This window comes from Zootoca vivipara, chromosome 9 (assembly GCF_965207765.1).
Source record: "Zootoca vivipara chromosome 9, rZooViv2.hap1.1, whole genome shotgun sequence".
Lineage (NCBI taxonomy): Eukaryota > Metazoa > Chordata > Lepidosauria > Squamata > Lacertidae > Zootoca > Zootoca vivipara.
In genome coordinates, this window is record NC_142592.1 from 26,000,897 (window position 1) to 26,021,587 (window position 20,691).

Genomic DNA, 20,691 nt, shown 5'->3' on the forward strand with positions numbered 1-20,691 from the left:
AAAATGCTTTCTCTGTGCAGTCTGAGCAGAAACAATGAACAACACTATAGCTAACTGTTGTAGCTTCACTTACCCCACCCACCCTACTGCCCTGCTCATAGCTGTAAAGACTATTCTTACGTTATGAATGGCCTGTGTCACTATTAAGAACAAGAGGTAGGAACAGGGTGACAGATATGGGGACAGTCCCTGGATAAAGTGACTTTTCTCCTTTAAGTTCTTAAAATACAGTACTTAACCTAGCTCAAGGTTGTCATCTGTTTAACTGAGTATCAATCACAGTCAGTCCATCATTCGAAAAATAAGACATTAGAGCCATCTTTCCCCAAAATGGCAACATCCAGTTCTGGCGACTTTTAACTTTGGTTTATGGAGCCATTTGGCACCTAGCTTATATATCTGAGTTTGTAACACTGCTAGTAAAAAAACAACGCCACAAAGTAGATCTCAGAAGCCTGAAGTCTGCTCACCCTTGATACAGAAGAGCAAGAAGGACTAATGTGCAAACTATAGGAATCACACGACCCTCGAAAGCTTAACAGCAACATCGTCCAATACAGGCATCCCCAAACTTCGGCCCTCCAGATGTTTTGGACTACAATTCCCATCATCCCTGACCACTGGCCATCTTAGCTAGGGATCATGGGAGTTGTAGGCCAAAACATCTGGAGGGCCGCAGTTTGGGGGTGCCTGGTCTAATACATCACAGTCAGCATATCACATAGGGAATATGACACAGATCAGCCACTTCCATCACTTACAAATTCCAGTCTGCAATGATAAAATGATTATTTTAACTAGACATTTTATTGTTCTTCCACTGGTTATTTCACATTTGTAAAATGTGGCCTCAAAAGTTAGGCCACATATTTTAAACAATTGTGCATAATATTTTGAAGTTTTCAGCCCAAGCCACTATGCAAAGAGACAGTTTTGGGTCCCAGTTGAGTCGCTCTTAGAAATATAAGTGGGACACAGGAGGCACTGTGGTCTAAACCACTGAGCCTCTTGGGCTTACCGATCAAAAAGTCGGCGGTTCGAATCCCTACGACAGAATGAGCTCCCGTTGCTCTGTCCCAGCTCCTGCCAGTTCGAAAGCATACCAGTGCAAGTAGATAAATAGGTAATGCTGTGGCAGTAAGGTAAACGGCATTTCCATCACGTTGTTCCGTTGAGCCAGAAGCAGTTTAGTCATGCTGGCCACATGACCCTGAAAGCGAGATGAGCGCCGCAACCCCATAGTTGCCTTTGACTGGACTTAACCGTCCAGGGGTCCTTTAACTTTTTACCTGAGAAATATACTACAGTTTTGAATATATGAAATATTCTGACTGTCACTCAAATACGCTAATATAATATGGCAGCTGATTACCAGTTTCAAAGAACTACTGCGAGCTGGAGAGATATGGTATCATGAATAAGTTTTAATACTGGTGGCACTGTATTTACTTCATGTAAATGAATAACAACACATAAACTATAATGCATGAACATTATTGGGGAACTGGTGTTTCTCCACTGGTGTCATCACGACGGGCTCTGAAGTGAGCTCTAATGTTGAGTCAGATTCGTTTTGGAGGCGCCTCCCTGCTTCATTGCCCACAACTCCCTGGCAAAGCAAAAAAATCTCTGTTCAGTGGGAGTGAGCATTTAGGAGCTGCTGTGTCAACTGCCTAACTCCTTTCCCCACAGAACAAGGGCTTTGATTGTAAACTCTCCAAGGCTCTCAGGAATCCATCAGCCTATGGGGTGGGTTATCCAAATAAGCTCACCACCCCATGGCAGACTGCGTGTCTAAATCTCACTGGGAAGTGCTCCAATCACGATAACAGAGTCAAAGAGTGTGCTCTCCCATTTTTCAAACCAATGCATTCCTACTTAGCTATCTGCCACTTGCTCACATACATTTTGGTAAAACACGCCAATTCATAATTTTATAACAAACCTCCATCATGTCCCCTTTATACTCCCCCCCAAAAAACATTCGAGTCTAACTTGCTCCAATGCAGCCATTCTCATTCACTCTTTCCTTATCCCTAACCTGCCGTTTTCTTTCTTTTACAACCCCTATTGTACACTGAGTAAACACTTTCAGTGAATTACCCAACATTCAAAACACTGTTGATTGTTTTGGATGCCAATTCCTATTTGCCCGCACCTGTACAGCTGTGCTAACAATCTCTCTCTCTCTTGCATATTCACAACCAGTTCAGACCTCTTCAGAGCATGGGAAGATTTCTTTTCCTTCTGTCCCAGTGAACTTACTTGCATTAAATATAATTTGCACTTTCATTCACTCAGTTTGGAGATACCATTCCAACATTCTCGACAATCTGCTTCTGAATCCATTCAGGGACCATCTGATAATCTGGCCACTTCACTGCTCATTCTGACTCTGGATCATTTAAAAAATAAGTTTAATAGCACTGGTATCACTTGGATCCTTCAGAGTCTCAACTGCTTTCCCTGTCTCGCACAGATAATTTCTTGTGTGATTTTTCTTCTACCATTTAACAGATACAGAAGAGGGTATGTTAAATTTACACAGGAGCTTTTGGTGAGGAAGTATGGATTTCCAACAAAGCTTTTGACAATTTGCCCAAGACTATAACAGTAACAGTTTATACAGCTTGCTAATACTGTCAAAGGACTTCTACAGATGGATGAAGTAACATTTCACACTTTTGTTATTTTCTGCACCTCCCTACTTACAACTCCTATGAATGTAGAAATTGTATAGGCTTCTGTGTGCACAAATTTAATTTTAAGGAAATAATTATAATTTTATCTAGTCCTGTCTTAGATATCTTGCCCTTCCAGTGTTCAAAAGTCATCCATGAGTTTTCCATTGCTGTATTTATGTAGATCTTGGTTTTAGGCTTTATTTTACATTTAAATTGTCTTATTTATTGAAGCCACCCAGAAAACTCTTATGCTGCGAAATGGCATTGAAATTCTGTAAATAAACACATTAGCTTAGGAATACAATTGGAAATAGGGGAGCAAAGCAGATGCTTTATGTGTAAAATATTAGGCACGGAACATCACTGATTCCTCTCCATGGTAATGAAAATTCAAATATTGAGAGCACTGTAAATAATATTACAAATTCTCTGCTGCTTAAAAGCTACGTGTCCTTTAAAGCCAAAACAAGTTAGTTGGCAAAACTAGGGAGAACCGTTACTAAGCATTATGATGTTTTAGCAAACAAGTTCTTGGCAAGCTATAGCTTCCTGTAAAGTGGTAATTTATATAAATATTGTATTACGTGGCTAAGCATTCTTATAGCCCAATCCTAAAGCACAGTACTTTGAAGAAAGCTACAGCTATCATCTCACAATTCATATTGATTATTTTTGTCCTATCCTTAAGTGATGTGGCATTAAATTGGTATCCCTTGCATTAAAACAAAAAACGATGTTCAATTAAAGACCATTCCGAGTAGACCAAGTTCAGCAATCACACTTGCATAACCTCTTTCATGTGACAGATGGAAGATCTATCCTTGTGTGAGCAACATATACTGCAGTGCAAAGTGTGAAAGTGACTCAGCAGGGTTGATGGCAACGTACCTCGTCCCCCTCAATGAATTGCTGGACTGTCTGTTCATAGAAACGACCATGTGTTTATAGAAAAAAAAGACAGAGGAAAGCTGCACTCTGGGGCATATCTGAATATCTTGTTACATTAAACAAAAATAAGACCACAAAGCAAATAGTTGCCTTTACCTAGATTAACACATCCGCAAAGGTAAGTGTTTCACATAGCTACAATATAAGGCCAGTCCAAACAAGGCATTGTTAAAACACCAAAAACTTGGGGGTTATGAGACCAGCTTGTTTAACTAACCAGTTTGCTTAAAGCCACAGTATCTGGTTCAAACATAATGCTAAGCCTGGTTTCTTAAAAAATAAAAGTAAACACTGGACAAACAGTATTTCCATGTTGAGAGAGGTATGCCGGGAGGCAGAGACTGTGCAATCTCATGTGCAGAGCTCCTCTCTGGTTGTACACATAGCATTAAACCATAGTTTAGTGTTACATGATACCAGCAAGCCGATTTTCACAAGTCTTTTAGAAATTAAAAATGATTCTCACTCAACTTTTTACTTTCATCGCCACAGAAAATGCTAACATTGGATACAAACAATAGTGATTAGATTCCTTGCTTTCTTTTTCCGTTGCTGATAGCACCATCAAAATGACTACTAATACATTTAACTCTACTAATGCACTCTAAAACTTGGGTGTTTCTGCACCATATGACTTTGAGACCAAAAACACAAAATCCTAAGTGGAATCCAGAGCTCTGGACCAGAATCTGTCAGTTAGACAAAGCAAATAAAATATATGGTTGAGCCTACTTATTTCTATCTGTGCGCCCAAGACAGGAACATGCCAAAATCATATTTATGGGTCAGTGGAAAGGTACAGCTCTTTACTAAGTTAAAAAGATTGGAAGTTGTTAGGCTAGATAAGATGAAGGGTCACAATTAACCACTTTAAACTTTGATAGACATAGGATCTATCAATGGTAAATGGTTAACGACTAGTGTACTAAAATGTGAGTAAATACCTTTATTGGGGGGGGGGGCACACAGTAGAACAAGTACAGATTTTAGACTCCTAAATGTAAATGGATCTGCTTGAAGTTTAAGATGGAAGGGTAAAGTATTAGTAAATTTCCACTTGTCTCCCTTATTGAAAACTATAACAAAAAGAAAACACTAGTGAGTGTTTCATCTAGCAGGTGTGCCACTTTCTGAACTGCACTTCCAGGCTTTCTTCAGCATACAGTACAGAGATGATATCTGAAAAGCTCAGGAAGCTCAATATTGTTTTGCAATGGGTACTTTTGTTGGAAATCCATTGTCACTATTCTTCTGCAGCGCTTCCCATCATACTCCATGCATTCAATGCTTTTCGTTCACATGGTGTCAGATTATCCTGCATGAATAGGGAAGGGCTGTAGCTCAGTGGTAGAGTTATCTGTTTTGCATGCAGAAGGCCCCCGGTTCAATCCCCAGCATCTTCAGGTAGGGCTGGAAAAGACTCCCTACCTGAAAGCCCAGAGAGCCACTGCCGGTCATTGTAGACAATACTGAGCTAGATTGACCAACGCCCTGGCTCAGTAGAAAGCAGTTTCCTGTGTCCTGAATATGAGATTATATGATTCAACCCAGCCAAATTCCCTGTAGCACATAGGAGGGCATCACATAATGATGCAAGATGCCAAGACATCACAAAGTTGACTGCGGGGGGCAGCACAACACAACTAGTTATTCTACTGAGGGTACAAATAAAAGGACAAGACAGTAGGAATTATTCCAGAGTAAGTGCCAATTATGGCTGACCCCCAAAAGTGAGTCTTGATTTATTTATTTTTGCTTTTGTGGTTGTATAAACCACCCTGTGATCCTCAGGTGAAGGGTGCCATAGAAATTTAATAAATAAATAAATAATATGCTATGTAAACAAATAATACACTATTATGTAATATACACTAATATGTAATATTTACTCAACAACAACATCTACATGAGAAAACACAAAAAGCTATGCCTACACACAGCACCTAATGAAAGATAAGTGTCTCCTGGTTCCTCACTATTTTCACAAAATTATTCTTGCAGCCAAGTAGCATTGTGTTTTACAGGCTTACAGTTATGCAATGCTACACCTACATCCATTAAGGGCTGGAGATCACCACACGGCAAGCCTGGGGTATAGAGAAGTACTGTCTAGACACCAGCTTTCTGTCCTTCCAAAAATAATGTAGAAACCATGCTTGCAGAAGAAGAACAGTGCAAATTTGGGATACTGAAGTAAATAGCAAAAACTGCATTTACTTCAGCAAGGTCAATACTTTGTCCTAAAGCTATTATAATCTTAAAAGCATTCTGTCTCTCAAGTTAGTGCCACTAATTTTAATTGGATTTACCGATGAGTCTTACATTCTTAAAGGGAGGGGAAAAGAACTCATATGGGGCATTACAGTTTATCTTAAGATTCAGAGTAAAAATATAAACATTTTTTTCAGTCTAACATAAAAGAAAGGAAGGAAAAGAACAAAAGAGAAAGAAAATACCATCTCAATTTATTATCTAGTTACAAGGAAGCCCTTAGGAAATATTCTGCAGGGTCACATTCCCTTCTTAAAGTTACTAATACTGGTACTTCAACAATACATGTCCACAAATACTTAAAACGGCTCCCCCCCCCCCCGAGCAGACTTGAAACAAAGCATTTTCTGTTTTGCGACACAAAACTGGATGATCATTACAAGTTACCCAAGGAATAAAACCAAATGCCTAGCAGCAAGAAATAACCATCTCTTGTTACGATCATTACAAGTTACCCGAGGAATAAAACCAAATGCCTAGCAGCAAGAAATAACCATCTCTTGTTACAGAAAGGGGCGGACAGATTGTCAAAGCTTAATAGAACTCAATTCATCTGGTTGACAAAGCAACTACAAGAGAAGTTGGTCTCCCAGGCGAAGTCTTCAGTATAATGAAGTAGCATGTACAGTAAGAATTTGTGATTCTTCTGCAGAACCCATACCAATAGTGGTAGAGAGGGGTTTCTGAGCTAGTCTTTTAAAAGTCCCTGGGGTGAGATTTTGTTTTCTACGGAAAACCAACTTCAATCACAAACAGAATATGGAAGGTAATAGACTACAAGTCCCAACAAAGTACACAGAAGAGCAGTTCAACAAAGTACAGTATCTAAAAATTGGAGGGCATTTCATATATATACACACAACAATCCATTTGATGCAGTGTTAGAAACTCAAGATATAGCACCTTAACCCTAGGTTGCAGTCGCCACAATGGAATGTCTAGGCGCCATTCTTTGTTTGCAGTGGAACTTAGTAGTACCGGTACGTAGTAGTATTCATCATTTCATTTGTTTATCACTTTACATTTTAAAGAACAAATCTCAAAGCAGTTTACAACACATTAAAACATCAAATGAAGCAATCCAGAATAAAACAAATTCAAGCTTCAAGAAAAATATTTCAGATCCTCCTCTAAGCGACATTTTGCTTTCCCCAGTTGCCAACCTGGCACCCATAGATCTCCATGTGGTCGCAATTGGACCCGTGCCAGTTGCAAAACACACCTGGCACATGGCTAATTCTTAGGACTAAATTTCATTGCAAGAGATGTGGTTATCTTTCGAGTGAACATGCATAAGTCTCTTTATTCCCCATCCTAGAGCCTGTAATGAAAAGCAAGGAAATAATCACAACACATATTAGAGTACAGTGGTAACTCAGTTTACGAACTTAATCCTGAAGTCCATTCTTAAACCAAATCCATTCTTAAACCGAGGCGCGCTTTCCCTAATGAGGCCTCCCGCCGCCGGTGCCCTTCCACCGTTCAGTTTCCATTTGTAGACCGAGGTAAAACTACTTCCGGTTTTGCAGAGTTCGTAAACCGAATCATTCGTAAACAGGACTGTTCTTAAACCAAGGTACCACTGTACTTGGGAAAACAGAGGGGGGGAGCGTGCAGCTCTCCAGAGGAGAGGAATCCATCTCCCATCAACCCCAACCAGCATGGCCAATGGTTGGGGGCATTTGGAGTGCCATAGCTTCCCCAGTTCTGCTGAAAAAAGTCATCATAATCCAAATTAACCTAATCCACACTACATATAAACATTGACTGACTCCTTGTGCTCTTGATAGCAACAGTCATACGACACCCACATTACAGAGAATTTGTGCAGGTGAGACCTAAAGCCCTAACTCCACTGGGGTGAAGTGATACTCTTCACTGGTGAACATAGCAAATATGTATATGATTTATCATTAGTGGGAGCAATATCCCAAAACACACAAGTCCCAATGAACTCAACAGGACTTATTCTGAGTTCTAATATATCTTTTTCTTCTTGATGAGGGGAGATATGCAATCATTGCTCTCATCGTATTTAATCCTGCAATGCTAAATTCAACTGTAAGTAAAATTCCATTGAAATTTACGGTAATCATATATTTAAGTATCCACTCAGACGGGAAGTTAAGTGGTTGCTTAACCTCTGGATTATGCCAAAAATCTTCAACCATTAATCCTGCAGCACTATATTGAGAGATTGACTACTAACTTCATTAGACAATGTATTCCTTCTGAACTGGCCAACAGATCATTTTATAGTTTGCTCCCTTTTTACTGCTTAACCATTAGAGAGCCTTCAATTTATAAATAAGCATTATGAATGGAAACAAATAAAAGACCTCATTAAGATTCAATTTGGTTATTGCTGAATGCAACGCAGCATAGCTAGCCTAGACCTAATAAGGAGTTGGACAGGATCAGAGATCATCCTAATCTGCCTGCGCAAACTTCATCACAGGTAAATGCTCATTTTTATTTGTGTCCAGGGCTGCAGTAACATAATGTATCCCAAAAACACCCTGGGGGAGGGTGAAGCGGTTTTGCTACCAGTTCAAAAGCTGCAGCTCCCTCCCATCTTATCAAAATATGCACCCTGCAAACAAAATCCACACATTTTATTGTAGGAGATCACTGCTTCATTGTAAGCCTTCCACTCAGATGTTAAAAGCACACAATAAACACAAGAATAATGAAATGCAGCACTTAAAACTGAAGAAGTTTGGAATCTAGAGGAAGATATATGCACGAAAAGCGACTGTAGTCTCCTTCATTCCACCTTCTTGAATCCTGCTTCCACAGCAAGAGAGTGATTCGTGTGCAGGGAGGATGGAAAATTTTGAGAATGGAACAGATCAATGACACACACTCCAGCCATCATCTTCGCAGCACAGGCCTGGAAAAGGGGGTGTGCACTAAATGCCAGTCTCTCATTACCAAAACAATAAGATAGCACCCAGTCTCTCTTTCTCTCTGCCTCCACCTCTCCCCCATACATTCACAACACTTCCTAAACCCCTTCAGCATCAATAAAAATAAACAATGCAGAGACTTGCAGAACACAGATCTACAGCAGAACAAAATGCTACACAGTATTTGGGTGAAATCTGCACATGGGGGTGGGGGGAGGAACAGAGAGATTCAAAGGGCAATCTTTCCACTTTTCATTTCCCTTCCCTTTTAATAACCCCATCAAAATTACTAGACCTAGATGAGAAAATCTCAAAGAAACACATGGAGTTGCAAAACCAGATGGTGCATGATGCACATGACCCGGTTAAACATAAGCACTTTATGGCTACAGCATTATGTATGCTTGCACCCAGGAGTAAGTCTCATTAAAGTCAACCGAATTTATTTCCAAGTAAATATTTAAAGAGTCAGGCTGCACCTCTATGCACACCCACTTGGGAGTAAAACCTACTGGATTCAAGAGGGTTGGATTTCATATAAGATGAAGTACCATAAATAGGACTTAAAAGCAACTTAACTTTTTGCACCAATTCAGAACAGACAACGGAGCCAACTATGGGCCTGGAAACTTATAGAAAGGGCTCGGAAGAAGTGAAAGCTGCCCCCAATCACTTGTGGGAGAGTATTTGACTGAACCAACCCAGTGCATAACATAAGAGGGCTTAACTGGAAGCAGCATTTCTCAAGGTTACACCCCAACACCAGAAGAGCAGGGCGTTGGAGATACCGTATGCACAGAGCACATCCCCATAACCACAGGTAGTAAATTTTGAATTTAGGAATGAGGGGGGAGGCTTCCAAGTGAAGATGACATACACACAGCCACACTACATGAGTCTACCTGCGACCAGGCTTCGACAGGATCTACCCACAGGGTGGCTAACAATTCCCTCCCAACAGAAAACCTGAAATAGCTCTTTCCCCTCGCCTCCACGCCCCCCATTCCAGGGCTGAGTCAATCGCGCGACAGCTCAGCCCGTAGAGCCTGAGACTCTTAACCCTCAGGGTCGTGGGTTCGAGCCCCCCACGTTGGGCAAAAAGACCCCCGCATTGCAGGCGGTTGGGCTAGATGACCCAAGTGGTCCCTTTCCAACTTTACGGTTCTATGGTTCTCCCAGGATGATGGGCATCCCTCTCATTGGAGAAGTTAAGGCTACATCCATCCAACCCCGGTTCGGAAAACGAGTGCGCTGGGCTTGCTTCACGGCTGCAGCAGCGCCCTTGGAGAGGGGACGTGGGCGCGCCTCCTCCCCAAGGCGCACCGGCAGCCGACGGGGGGACGGGACCCTGCCGTGGGAGGTGGGGTCTGTGTCTGGCTACTCACTCGGCGTATCCCGTGGTCCAGGGCAGGCGCTTGGTCTCCTTGTTGAGGATGAGGATAGGCCGGGCGATGTGGTCGGCGGAGCATTCGACCTCGTCCGGAGACAGAGCCAGGAACTCGGGTCTGCCGTAAGGGAAGCGCAGCGGCAGGTCCATGCCTCCTCCTCCACCACCACCGCCGCCTCCGCCTCCTCCTCCACCACCACCGGCGCCGCTGCCGTGATCCGAGCTGCCAGCCATGATGCCTCCCATGAAATTGGCCACCGCAGACTTAACCCGGGTCAGCATAGTACTCCTGCCGCCGGCCGCACCGGCGGGGCCGGGAGAAGCACCATCCAGCTCGCGCCGGGAGGCAGGCAGGCAGGCGCGCAGGGCGGCGGCGGAGCGGCGGAGGGGCGGAGTGGGAATCACGCGGCTGAGGCGGCCGCCGCTGCTGCTGCTGTTGCTCCAGCCGACGCGGCCAGCGCCGTCCCTGCAGGAGAGGCGCTGCTTCTTCCGCAATGGAGGAGCCGCTGCATGGGTGTTCAGCACGGGCAGGGGCGAGCGCGCAGCCACAGAGCACCGAGCTGGACGCCGCGCCGTCGCCGGGGAGCGCTCCTCATGGCGGTGGCGGCGGTGGCGTCGAGCGGGTCCCGGCTTCTCCCTCCTCCTCCTCCTCTTCTTTCGCTCAGCGCGGATTGCCCAACTCGACCCGAGCGGCTGGCGAGGCTGCTGCCCGCGCCGAGTCACGTGACAATAATAAGCTCGCCTCCGACGACGCGGGAACTTCCTGCTCCGTGAGCTGCAGAGGAAGAGGCAGGTGGGGGACTCGGCCCCGAAGATCCTGCGGCAACGGAGACGCCTCTCTCGCGCCCTCCTCCTCCTCCCCTGCGGGTTGGCGTAGCGGGGGGGGGGGGGGGAACGCGCTGGAAGATAAAGGGGCGGGGAACCAGAGGAGCAGGCGAGGAGATCTCCCGCCCTGTTGTGCAGACCGAGGAGACGACAACACCACGAGGGGCGTTGCTCCGGGACAGTGGGTGGGGGGACATAATGAGGGTGAAAGTTGGGTCTAGTAGACGCAAAAAAATTAAAGCAATGTGGACCAGAGTCCCTTTTGAGATCCCTCCAAGGTTAGGGTCCCTGAAGCTTAAGCTTTATTGGTTTTATAGTTTTATATCCCTGCTTTGGGATCGAGGGCAAGCCCTCAACCTCAGTAGAATAGGCAAGAGTTAGCAGAGCAAAGCCTACGTACATGTATACTCAGAAGTAAGACCTATTTCAGTTGGACTTTCTTCCAGGTGGAATTGCAGCCTATAGAGGTGAGCAGTCTGAAGGTATTTATTAGGGGCGAAGGTGCCTTATCCCAAGGAAGGTTATTTGTTCATCAACTTAGTTTGTGCATCCTGGCATCAGCTCTCCAGGCTATGGGTGGAAAGTCAACTTTTCACTGTAGGTGTGAACTTGGGGCCTTTGGAGCCCTATTGGTTTACCAATGAGCTATTGTGCCCCCCCCTCCTTATAAAATCATTTTATGCCTTTTATTAGTTTTAGTCTCCTACACCTCCCTGCCCCTCTATCCTTCTAAAGTGGCTCACAATTCCAAATACTCATTTGCTATACAGTTTATGTTGTTGAAAAACAGAGCTTAATCCTAATAGCTTTTATCTACCTGATGACTCAATAGTCCACCCACCCAAACATACCATACCTCGCCATGAAAGAAGACAGAAGGCTGCATGCAGAAATATGAATGCTAAAAAGACAACATAGAGGCAAGATGGTGGAAATATTTAAAAATATCTAAACAGGAGTTTCATATGGCACTTGCTCATAACAAATGGGATAGGTTTCAAGCTTCCTACAAGATGTTCTTCCATACAAAAATGACAACATATGTAGAACACAATGTGCTTTCTCACTTTCGCCATATTCACGCCATACATCTAAAGTAATATAAGACTTTCAGCAGTCGTGGAATTATTATTATTATTAGAGTCATGGAATTTCACTATGTATGACTATGTATTATTATTATTATAGTCTTGGAATTCCTCTGAATAATTATTAGAGTTATAGTTTGTTAAGGGTGCTGAAAGTAGTGAGGAGACCTCTATTATCCTCACAAAGCTAGAATTCCCAGAGTGATTTAACATCCAATCCCTCTTCACAGGGATCTCTGGGAATTGTAGTTGACGCTTATCCAAGTCATTCACCATCCAAAGTAAGAAGATAAAGCAGAGTCATCTCAATGGTTACACATCCTTTGTTGAATTCTCTCCAGGGAATTTTGCTGGGCACCAACATTAATATTATATAATCCTAGAATTGTAAGGGACCTTGAGGGTCCTCTAGTCCAACCCCCTGCAATGGGGGAATCTCAACACATGGTATCCCATCCAACCTGAAACCATACCGGACCCAACTTACCTTTGCAAATGTACTAGCAGTTTTATTGCTGCACCACTATCCTTTACGTTTTTGTTCTCTCAGTCTTTAATATGTATTTTACTATCGTTATATATTTCATTTCTTTATTTTTTCTTGTTTTCGTAAACCACCCTAGAAACTTTACTCCAGGGCAGTGGATACAAGTCTTGAAAGCAAACATAAGTTTAAAAAAATTGAAGATAAATGGTCTTCTCAAGGTTCTACCAATTTGACATTGAGACTAATGGAGGCAGTGAGAGATTTTACTTTTTTGGGCTCCATGATCACTGCAGATGATGACAGCAGTCACAAAATTAAAAGACGCCTGCTTCTTGGGAGAAGAGCAATGACAAACCTAGACAGCATCTTTAAAAAGCAGAGACATCACCTTGCTGACAACGGTCTGTATAGTTAAAGCTATGGTTTTCCCAGTAGTGATGTATGGAAGTGAGAGCTGGACCATAAAGAAGGCTGATCGCTGAAGAATTGATGCTTTTGAATTATGGTGCTGGAGGGGACTCTTGAGAGTCCCTGTCAGGAGTATAGGCAGGAGTCAGGCTCTGGGGTCTGTAGTGCTTTGCAGGACTGGGGCCTGCCTCAGCTTGTGCTGGAGAAGCAAGGAGTGGCCACTCAGGTGAGGCCACTTGATAACTCACTGCACCTGGTGGCAAGAGCTGAGAGGGATAAAAAGCTCAGCATTTTCCTTCAGTTCTTTGCCACAGCAACGCTATCCCTGCCTGGTTGCATCTGGCCTCTTGCTCCGTGCTCCTTGGACCCTTGCCTTGCCGACGCCTTGATCCTCGACCCTTGGACCCTTGCCTTGCCGACGCCTTGCTCCTTGGACCCTTGCCTTGCCGATGCCTTGCTCCTTGGACCCTTGCCTTGCCTTCGCCTTGCTCTTCGACCCTTGGACCTTTGCCTTGCCGACGCCTTGCTCCTCGACCATTGGACCTTCGCCTTGCTCCTTGACTCCCAGACCTTCGCCTCTGCCTTGCTCCTTGACCCTGCGACTGCCTGCTGCTGGACCCTCAGCCCTGCACCTGTTCCTGCTTCTACACCACCATCTTGCCTCTGGTCCTGACATCCTCAGCCAGGGCTTCAACCGCCTGCTGACCGGACCGTGACAGTCCCATGGACTGCAAGAAGATTAAACCTATCCAGTCTTAAGGAAATCAGCCCTGAGTGCTCACTGGAAGGACAGATCATGAAGCTGAGGCTCCAATACTTTGGCCACCTCATGAGAAGAGAAGACTCCCTGGAAAAGACCCTGATGTTGGGAAAGATTGAGGGAACAAGGAGAAGGGGACGACAGAGGACGAGATGGTTGGACAGTGTTCTCCAAGCTACCAACATGAGTTTGACCAAACTGCGGGAGGCAGTGGAAGATGCCTGGTGTGCTCTGGTCCATGAGGTCACGAAAGTCAGAAACAATTAAACAATTTAACAACAACAACATTATATCAAAACATAGAAGAGAAATTTGTGGATAAATGCTGCATAGGTACTTGAAGGGCAGGGTTAATTTTTCTATATAAACAAAAGTTACCCACGTGTGTTAGGGACAATTCTACCTAGGAAACTTTCATTGTAGCATTTATATTGATTAGTAGATTGGAAGAAAGCCAAAACAGAGAACAAACAATCCACGTGGGGTCATTTTTTCCAGGGTTATAAATATCCTGCCATATTAATTATATATTTTTTTAAAAAAAAATTGCTTATATTGCACATATATGCATTCAAATCAAGATACACTTAAATGAAAATAGAGAAATACAAAAGTATAATAAGATCTTTAAAAAAATATAAAAAATAAAATAGAAGCACTGAAAGGGGAAAAAGAACATAGATTAAAATATACATTTCATTTAAATCTTAAACAAAAAAGAAAAGAAAAAGGAGAGGAAAGACATGAATGAATGAATGAATGAATGAATACATACATAATTAATTCTTCAATAAACTAACACATATCAAACGAAAAAAAGTAACACACTAATTGTGGACTTCCGCCAACTTCACTACAGTTCATTATTTCTAATTAAAGTCTATCTATATTTTCAGTAAATCCCTCATCTTGGTATCAGGGAGCTTTTTCCTTTGCAGGGTTATTCTAAACACAGCCAGATCTTGGCCGTTGAGCCACAACCTGACTGGTTTTTCTGGTTAAAGGGTAGTAAAAAGCCTTGTAAATCAAGTAGTATTAAAGATTGGTTGTGAAAGAATATGTTTTGAATGTCTTAACATTTTATTGCATGTGTTTTTATCAAGGTACAAAGATTTCACTGTATTTTCATTTTCTTATGTTTGTTGGTTTAGGGACATACAGAGAAATAGTATCTTTGACAGAAATAAGGTGGATTCCCAATGTTAAGTCAGCATAATTTAACCAGTTCCATATTTCTCTGTCCTAAAACCCAGTCTCAAGCAGCCTGATTGCTTGGGTATATGCTCAGTTTCTCATCTAGGAAGCCTGTCTAACACAAGAAAACCAGAATGTGAATTATGTCATGCAGACATACTTGTTGAACAGCATTCCCCCTGCACCTGCAAGGGTTATGAAAACCTTATTTGGCTACTTTTCTGTCATTGGCTAGATTTTCAGTCCTTTTCCTGATTGGCCATGAAGGCTTGTACAATAATTCTAATAAGATCAATTTTCAAAATCTGAAAAGGATCTGAGAGGCAGCATTTGGGGAAAATGGTAGTAGTAGCCTCATGAGCAGTAGCCTCATGAGGCGTGGTACTTACCTGACCACCTAACAGGTGAGTCACTGCTGCTTACCAAGTGGGGTTGGGGTGACACAGCAGGAAGTTCACTCACTGGCTGAGCAGATCCAGCACTCTTGGTGGTACATTTGCACTGCACTATCCTTCCTGCAGCCATGTCCCTGTCTCTCCCAGTAAGCAGCAGGTACTCACCTGTCGGGAGGTCAGGTAAGGACCTCTGCTCTACCAAGCTGTTTGGAAAGCTGTACACTAGGAGGCAACTGGGGTAGGGGTTGGAGAGTCATCATGATAGAGATGCATCACATGGTATATATTTTCTGAATCTCAGTGCTAGACATGGATGCTTTGCTTTTAGAAAAGTAAGGTGAAAGGACCCCTGACCGTTAAGTCCAGTCGCGGACGACTCTGGGGTTGCGCACTCATCTCGCTCTATAGGCCGAGGGAGCCGGCGTTTGTCCGCAGACAGCTTCCGGGCCATGTGGCCAGCGTGACAAAGCCGCTTCTGGCGAACCAGAGCAGCGCACGGAAACGCCGTTTACCTTCCCGCCGGAGCAGTACCTATTTATCTACTTGCACTTTGACATGCTTTCAAACTGCTAGGTTGGCAGGAGCAGGGACCAAGCAACGGGAGCTCACCCTGTTGCGGGGATTCAAACCGCTGACCTTCCGATCAGCAAGCCCTAGGCTCTGTGGTTTAGACCATAGCACCACCGGCGTCCCATTTTAGAAAAGTAGTATCTGTTTAAAAAGGCCTGTACCTCAGATGGCCTACAAACACCTCTGTTCAGTGTCTGCCTCTAGGGTGCCTGTAACCCATGAGTTCTGAGAGTGCCATGGGGCACACTGAGAGCATGATTTTTGAAGATGGAAGAGAGATTTCTTTCCAAGGACACAATTCTCCCTAGCAGCACAGTGAGTTGTATTTACAGTATTATGGTATTGCATTACCCTTGTAAGTGCAGACAGGACAGAATTGTCGTGAATTGTTTTATGAGATCTGGCATGCAGCAGCTTGAGGATATGTTGTCAGTTCTCTTCTATAAATACAAACAACTCTGCAAAAGAGAAAGGGCCATGAATAAGCTGAGGGACATTTTTCATCTGCCACGCCTGAATTTTGCAGTCATATATTCATCAGTTGGCAAAATTTACAAGCAGCCTCTCCGTTAGGACTGTCTGTCACAGCTTTTGCATTCAAAACAGCAAAGCTATTTAGACTGATGGAGAGGAGTTTTGGGGTCATGGAATAAATACTGTTGCAAAACTGTATTATTTAGATTGCATATGAAATGGTTCCCCAAAAAATATCAGCACTGCAATCTGGGTGATATGGGCTAACTCTAACCATATTACAAAGCATGTTGAATATAGGGAATTCTGATATTCAGCCTTTCATTTCTGATTCCTAAAGCCCAAGCCAAATATTTTTAGTCATCAAAAAGATGCCACAAACTGTGCAGTAAGAAGAGAGCACTGGAAGCACGTTCAGTTCTATATTTTCTGGTGCTGTAAACAAGACCATATTGATCATTTCCCCACTGTTATTTTTAAAGCTTTCCTTTCCATTTGCTCTTTTATGCAGGGAGAGAGAGAGAAATATCTGCTAATTATGGGATAGAGAAAAATTGGTCTGTTTTGAACTTGTCTTTGCTGTGTAATTCTAGAACCATAGCAAGGCAATCAAATAGCCTTCTCCAGCTCTTGGATGTTCCTTTTTTAAAAAAACAACAACAGCCGCTTGCTCAATGTTTGACTTACTTCAATGTGGGTAAGAGGCATGCACAAACCCAGGGTTGTGAAAACTTAGGGCAACCCCGTTGCCTAAGATTGCCTAGCAAGGAACCTCAGAATCCATCCAGGTTATTCAGACAGAAGAAGATGGTTCACTTTTTCTCTCTTCTCCATTCTAGCTCTGTCTCCTTCCCAATCCTTGGCCACATCCACACCATATATCAAAAGTACTTTGATACACCTTTAAACAGTCATGGCTTCCCTCAAAGAATTCTGGGACCTGTCCTTTATTCAAGGTGCTGAGAGTAGTTAGGAGCCCCTAGTCCCACTACGCTACATTTCTCAGAGTTCCCAATAAAGAGGGATCTTAGGGGAATAGGAATTGCCTAACAACTCTCAGCACTCTAATCAAATTACAGCTCCCAGAATTCTTTGGGAGAATTTGTCACTGTTTAAAGTGGCACCATAGTGCTTTAAATGTAGGTTGTGATTGTGGCCAGAGTCTCCTTCCTGACTTGCTTAATTTATCTGAAGCATTTCTACGCTTTTACAAAAAGCATTTGTTTAAAGCAAAATGAAAACTGCTACTCAAAGCAACATTAATATCTAGCCAACTATCTTAAAATTTCTAAAAACAGCCATTATCTTACCATGCCAGGAAATAAATAAGGCTGCAATCCTAACCCCACTTATCTGGGAGTAAACCCCATAGAAGTCACTAGGGCTCATTTCTGAGAAGACATGGTTAGATGTGTGCTGTAAATCAATATGGATTTATGAATATAGTGAAGGCACTTTGGCTGCCATTGGTTTTGAATCATAGCTGGCTATGATTAAAAGCTCAAATAGAGCATGAAACCTGTTCTGGGGAAAGAAAATGCACAGCTATTCCCTCCCCCCTGCTACATTTTGAAGCCAAAATAGCAGAATGAGAGCATTACAATAAGCTAGGCGTTCCATTTCAGTCCCGGAACAATTGTTATTTTTATCCTTATTGTCATCATTTTGATGCTTTATTATTATTTATTTTATTTTATTAATTCCCTTTCATATAAATTAAATCCCAGACCATTCTGCTGCCTTCAGTTGTGGACTTTCTACAGTATAAGGATTGCTGCATTCATGTAAAGAAGGAAACGGACAATTGGTTTCTTAATCGCCAAAACAGAGGGAGTGCATTGTTGGGGGAGGGAGAGCAAAAGAGGACATAGATTTGCATAAAATTTGCGCCAAACTTGCTGCCACCTCACCTTGCCTCTTCCCCCCACCCACCTCCTGGTAGCAGGGGAGCAATGGGCTGGAGGTCAGGTGCGTGCCACTACCTCAACACACCGTCTGCTACTGCCTGCTTCTTAGTTTGGATCCCTGAGGGCAGGTTGCTTGGGAAAATAGCCAACTGCTGTGAAAATGTAGAGAACTGAATGTAAGAATGAGAAGCCAAATGGACAGATTGCCCTTCACTCCTAGTAGTGCAAGTGTGCTCCTGACCCAAATATCTCGACAAAAAACCCAGCTGGTTGGGAGAAGGGGGCACAGGCTTTCTCCTTTGCTTTTCTAGCAAATGGTCAGAAAGAAAAGGAGGGAGGGAGAGGGGGGGGCAGGCAGGCAGGTGAGAGCCTTTAACAACATTTAGTCAAACTTTTGAGGGGCATATTAGGAAACACTATGGCTAATTGTGATCATTTACTTAGTGATCACTGGACTCATTGGCTTTTGTGAGTTTTCCAGCTGCTGGCATTTGACTGCTTTGGGTCTGGGACAAATTTACAAACTTCTTAGAATAAGAACAATCAAAGCTTGTAATTGCCAGTTTGCATTTGGTACCACTTCACTGGCAATCAACTAACAATAACTGCATTTTAATGGCCATAGTGCTGGGACACTGGCTATGCAAACAGGAGATTGTTGTTGTTTAGTCGTTTAGTCGTGTCTGACTCTTCGTGACCCCATGGACCAGAGCACGCCAGGTTCTCCTGTCTTCCACTGCCTCCCGCAGTTTGGTCAGACTCATGTTTGTAGCTTCGAGAACACTGTCCAACCATCTCATCCTCTGTCGTCCCCTTCTCCTTGTTCCCTCAATCTTTCCCAACATCAGGGTCTTTTCCAGGGAGTCTTCTCTTCTCATGAGGTAGCCAAAGTATTGGAGCCTCAGCTTCATGATCTGTCCTTCCAGTGAGCACTCAGGGCTGATTTCCTTAAGACTGGATAGGTTTGATCTTCTTGCAGTCCATGGGACTCTCAAGAGTCTCCTCCAGCACCATAATTCAAAAGCATCAATTCTTTGGCGATCAGCCTTCTTTATGGTCCAGCTCTCACTTCCATACATCACTACTGGGAAAACCATAGCTTTAACTATACGGACCTTTGTCGGCAAGGTGATGTCTCTGCTTTTTAAGATGCTGTCTAGGTTTGTCATTGCTTTTCTCCCAAGAAGCAGGCGTCTTTTAATTTCGTGACTGCTGTCACCATCTGCAGTGATCAAGGAGCCCAAGAAGGTAAAATCTCTCACTGCCTCCATTTCTTCCCCTTCTATTTGCCAGGAGGTGATGGGACCAGTGGCCATGATCTTGGTTTTTTTGATGTTGAGCTTCAGACCATATTTTGCGCTCTCCTCTTTCACCCTCATTAAAAGGTTCTTTAATTCCTCCTCGCTTTCTGCCATCAAGGTTGTGTCATCTGCATATCTGAGGTTGTTGATATTTCTTCCGGCAATCTTAATTCCGGCTTGGGATTCATCTAGTCCAGCCTTTCGCATGATGAATTCTGCATATAAGTTAAATAAGCAGGGAGACAATATACAACCTTGTCGTACTCCTTTCCCAATTTTGAACCACTCAGTTGTTCCATATCCAGTTCTAACTGTAGCTTCTTGTCCCACATAGAGATTTCTCAGGAGACAGATGAGGTGATCAGGCACTCCCATTTCTTTAAGAACTTGCCATAGTTTGCTGTGGTCGACACAGTCAAAGGCTTTTGCATAGTCAATGAAGCAGAAGTAGACGTTTTTCTGGAACTCTCTAGCTTTCTCCATAATCCAGCGCATGTTTGCTATTTGGTCTCTGGTTCCTCTGCCCTTTTGAAATCCAGCTTGCACTTCTGGGAGTTCTCGGTCCACATACTGCCTAAGCCTGCCTTGTAGAATTTTAAGCATAACCTTGCTAGCGTGTGAAATGAGCGCAATTGTGCGGTAGTTGGAGCATTCTTTGGCACTGCCCTTCTTTGGAATTGGGATGTAGACTGATCTTCTCCAGTCCTCTGGCCATTGCCGAGTTTTCCAAACTTACTGGCATATTGGGTGTAGCACCTTAACAGCATCATCTTTTAAAATTTTAAATAGTTCAGCTGGAATATCATCACTTCCACTGGCCTTGTTATTAGCAGTGCGTTCTAAGGCCCATTTGACTTCACTCTCCAAGATGTCTGGCTCAAGGTCAGCAACCACACTACCTGGGGTGTACGAGACCTCCATATCTTTCTGGTATAATTCCTCTGTGTATTCTTGCCACCTCTTCTTGATGTCTTCTGCTTCTGTTAGGTCCTTACCACTTTTGTCCTTGATTATGGTAATCTTTGTACGAAATGTTCCTTTCATATCTCCAATTTTCTTGAACAGATCTCTGGCCCTCTTGTC

General features: G+C 43.3%; 1 protein-coding gene across 1 annotated transcript in view; it reads right to left on the reverse strand.

The window, feature by feature from the left end:
- PPM1H (protein phosphatase, Mg2+/Mn2+ dependent 1H) overlaps window positions 1-11,153 on the reverse strand; it is an 85,609-nt gene extending 74,456 nt beyond the window's left edge. Inside the window, exon 1 of the mRNA XM_035126644.3 lies at window positions 10,198-11,153. Coding sequence (XP_034982535.1) covers window positions 10,198-10,481 — 284 coding nt within the window. The 5' untranslated portion in view covers window positions 10,482-11,153. The remainder of the gene's footprint in view (window positions 1-10,197) is intronic.
- Window positions 11,154-20,691: the final 9,538 nt, after the last annotated feature.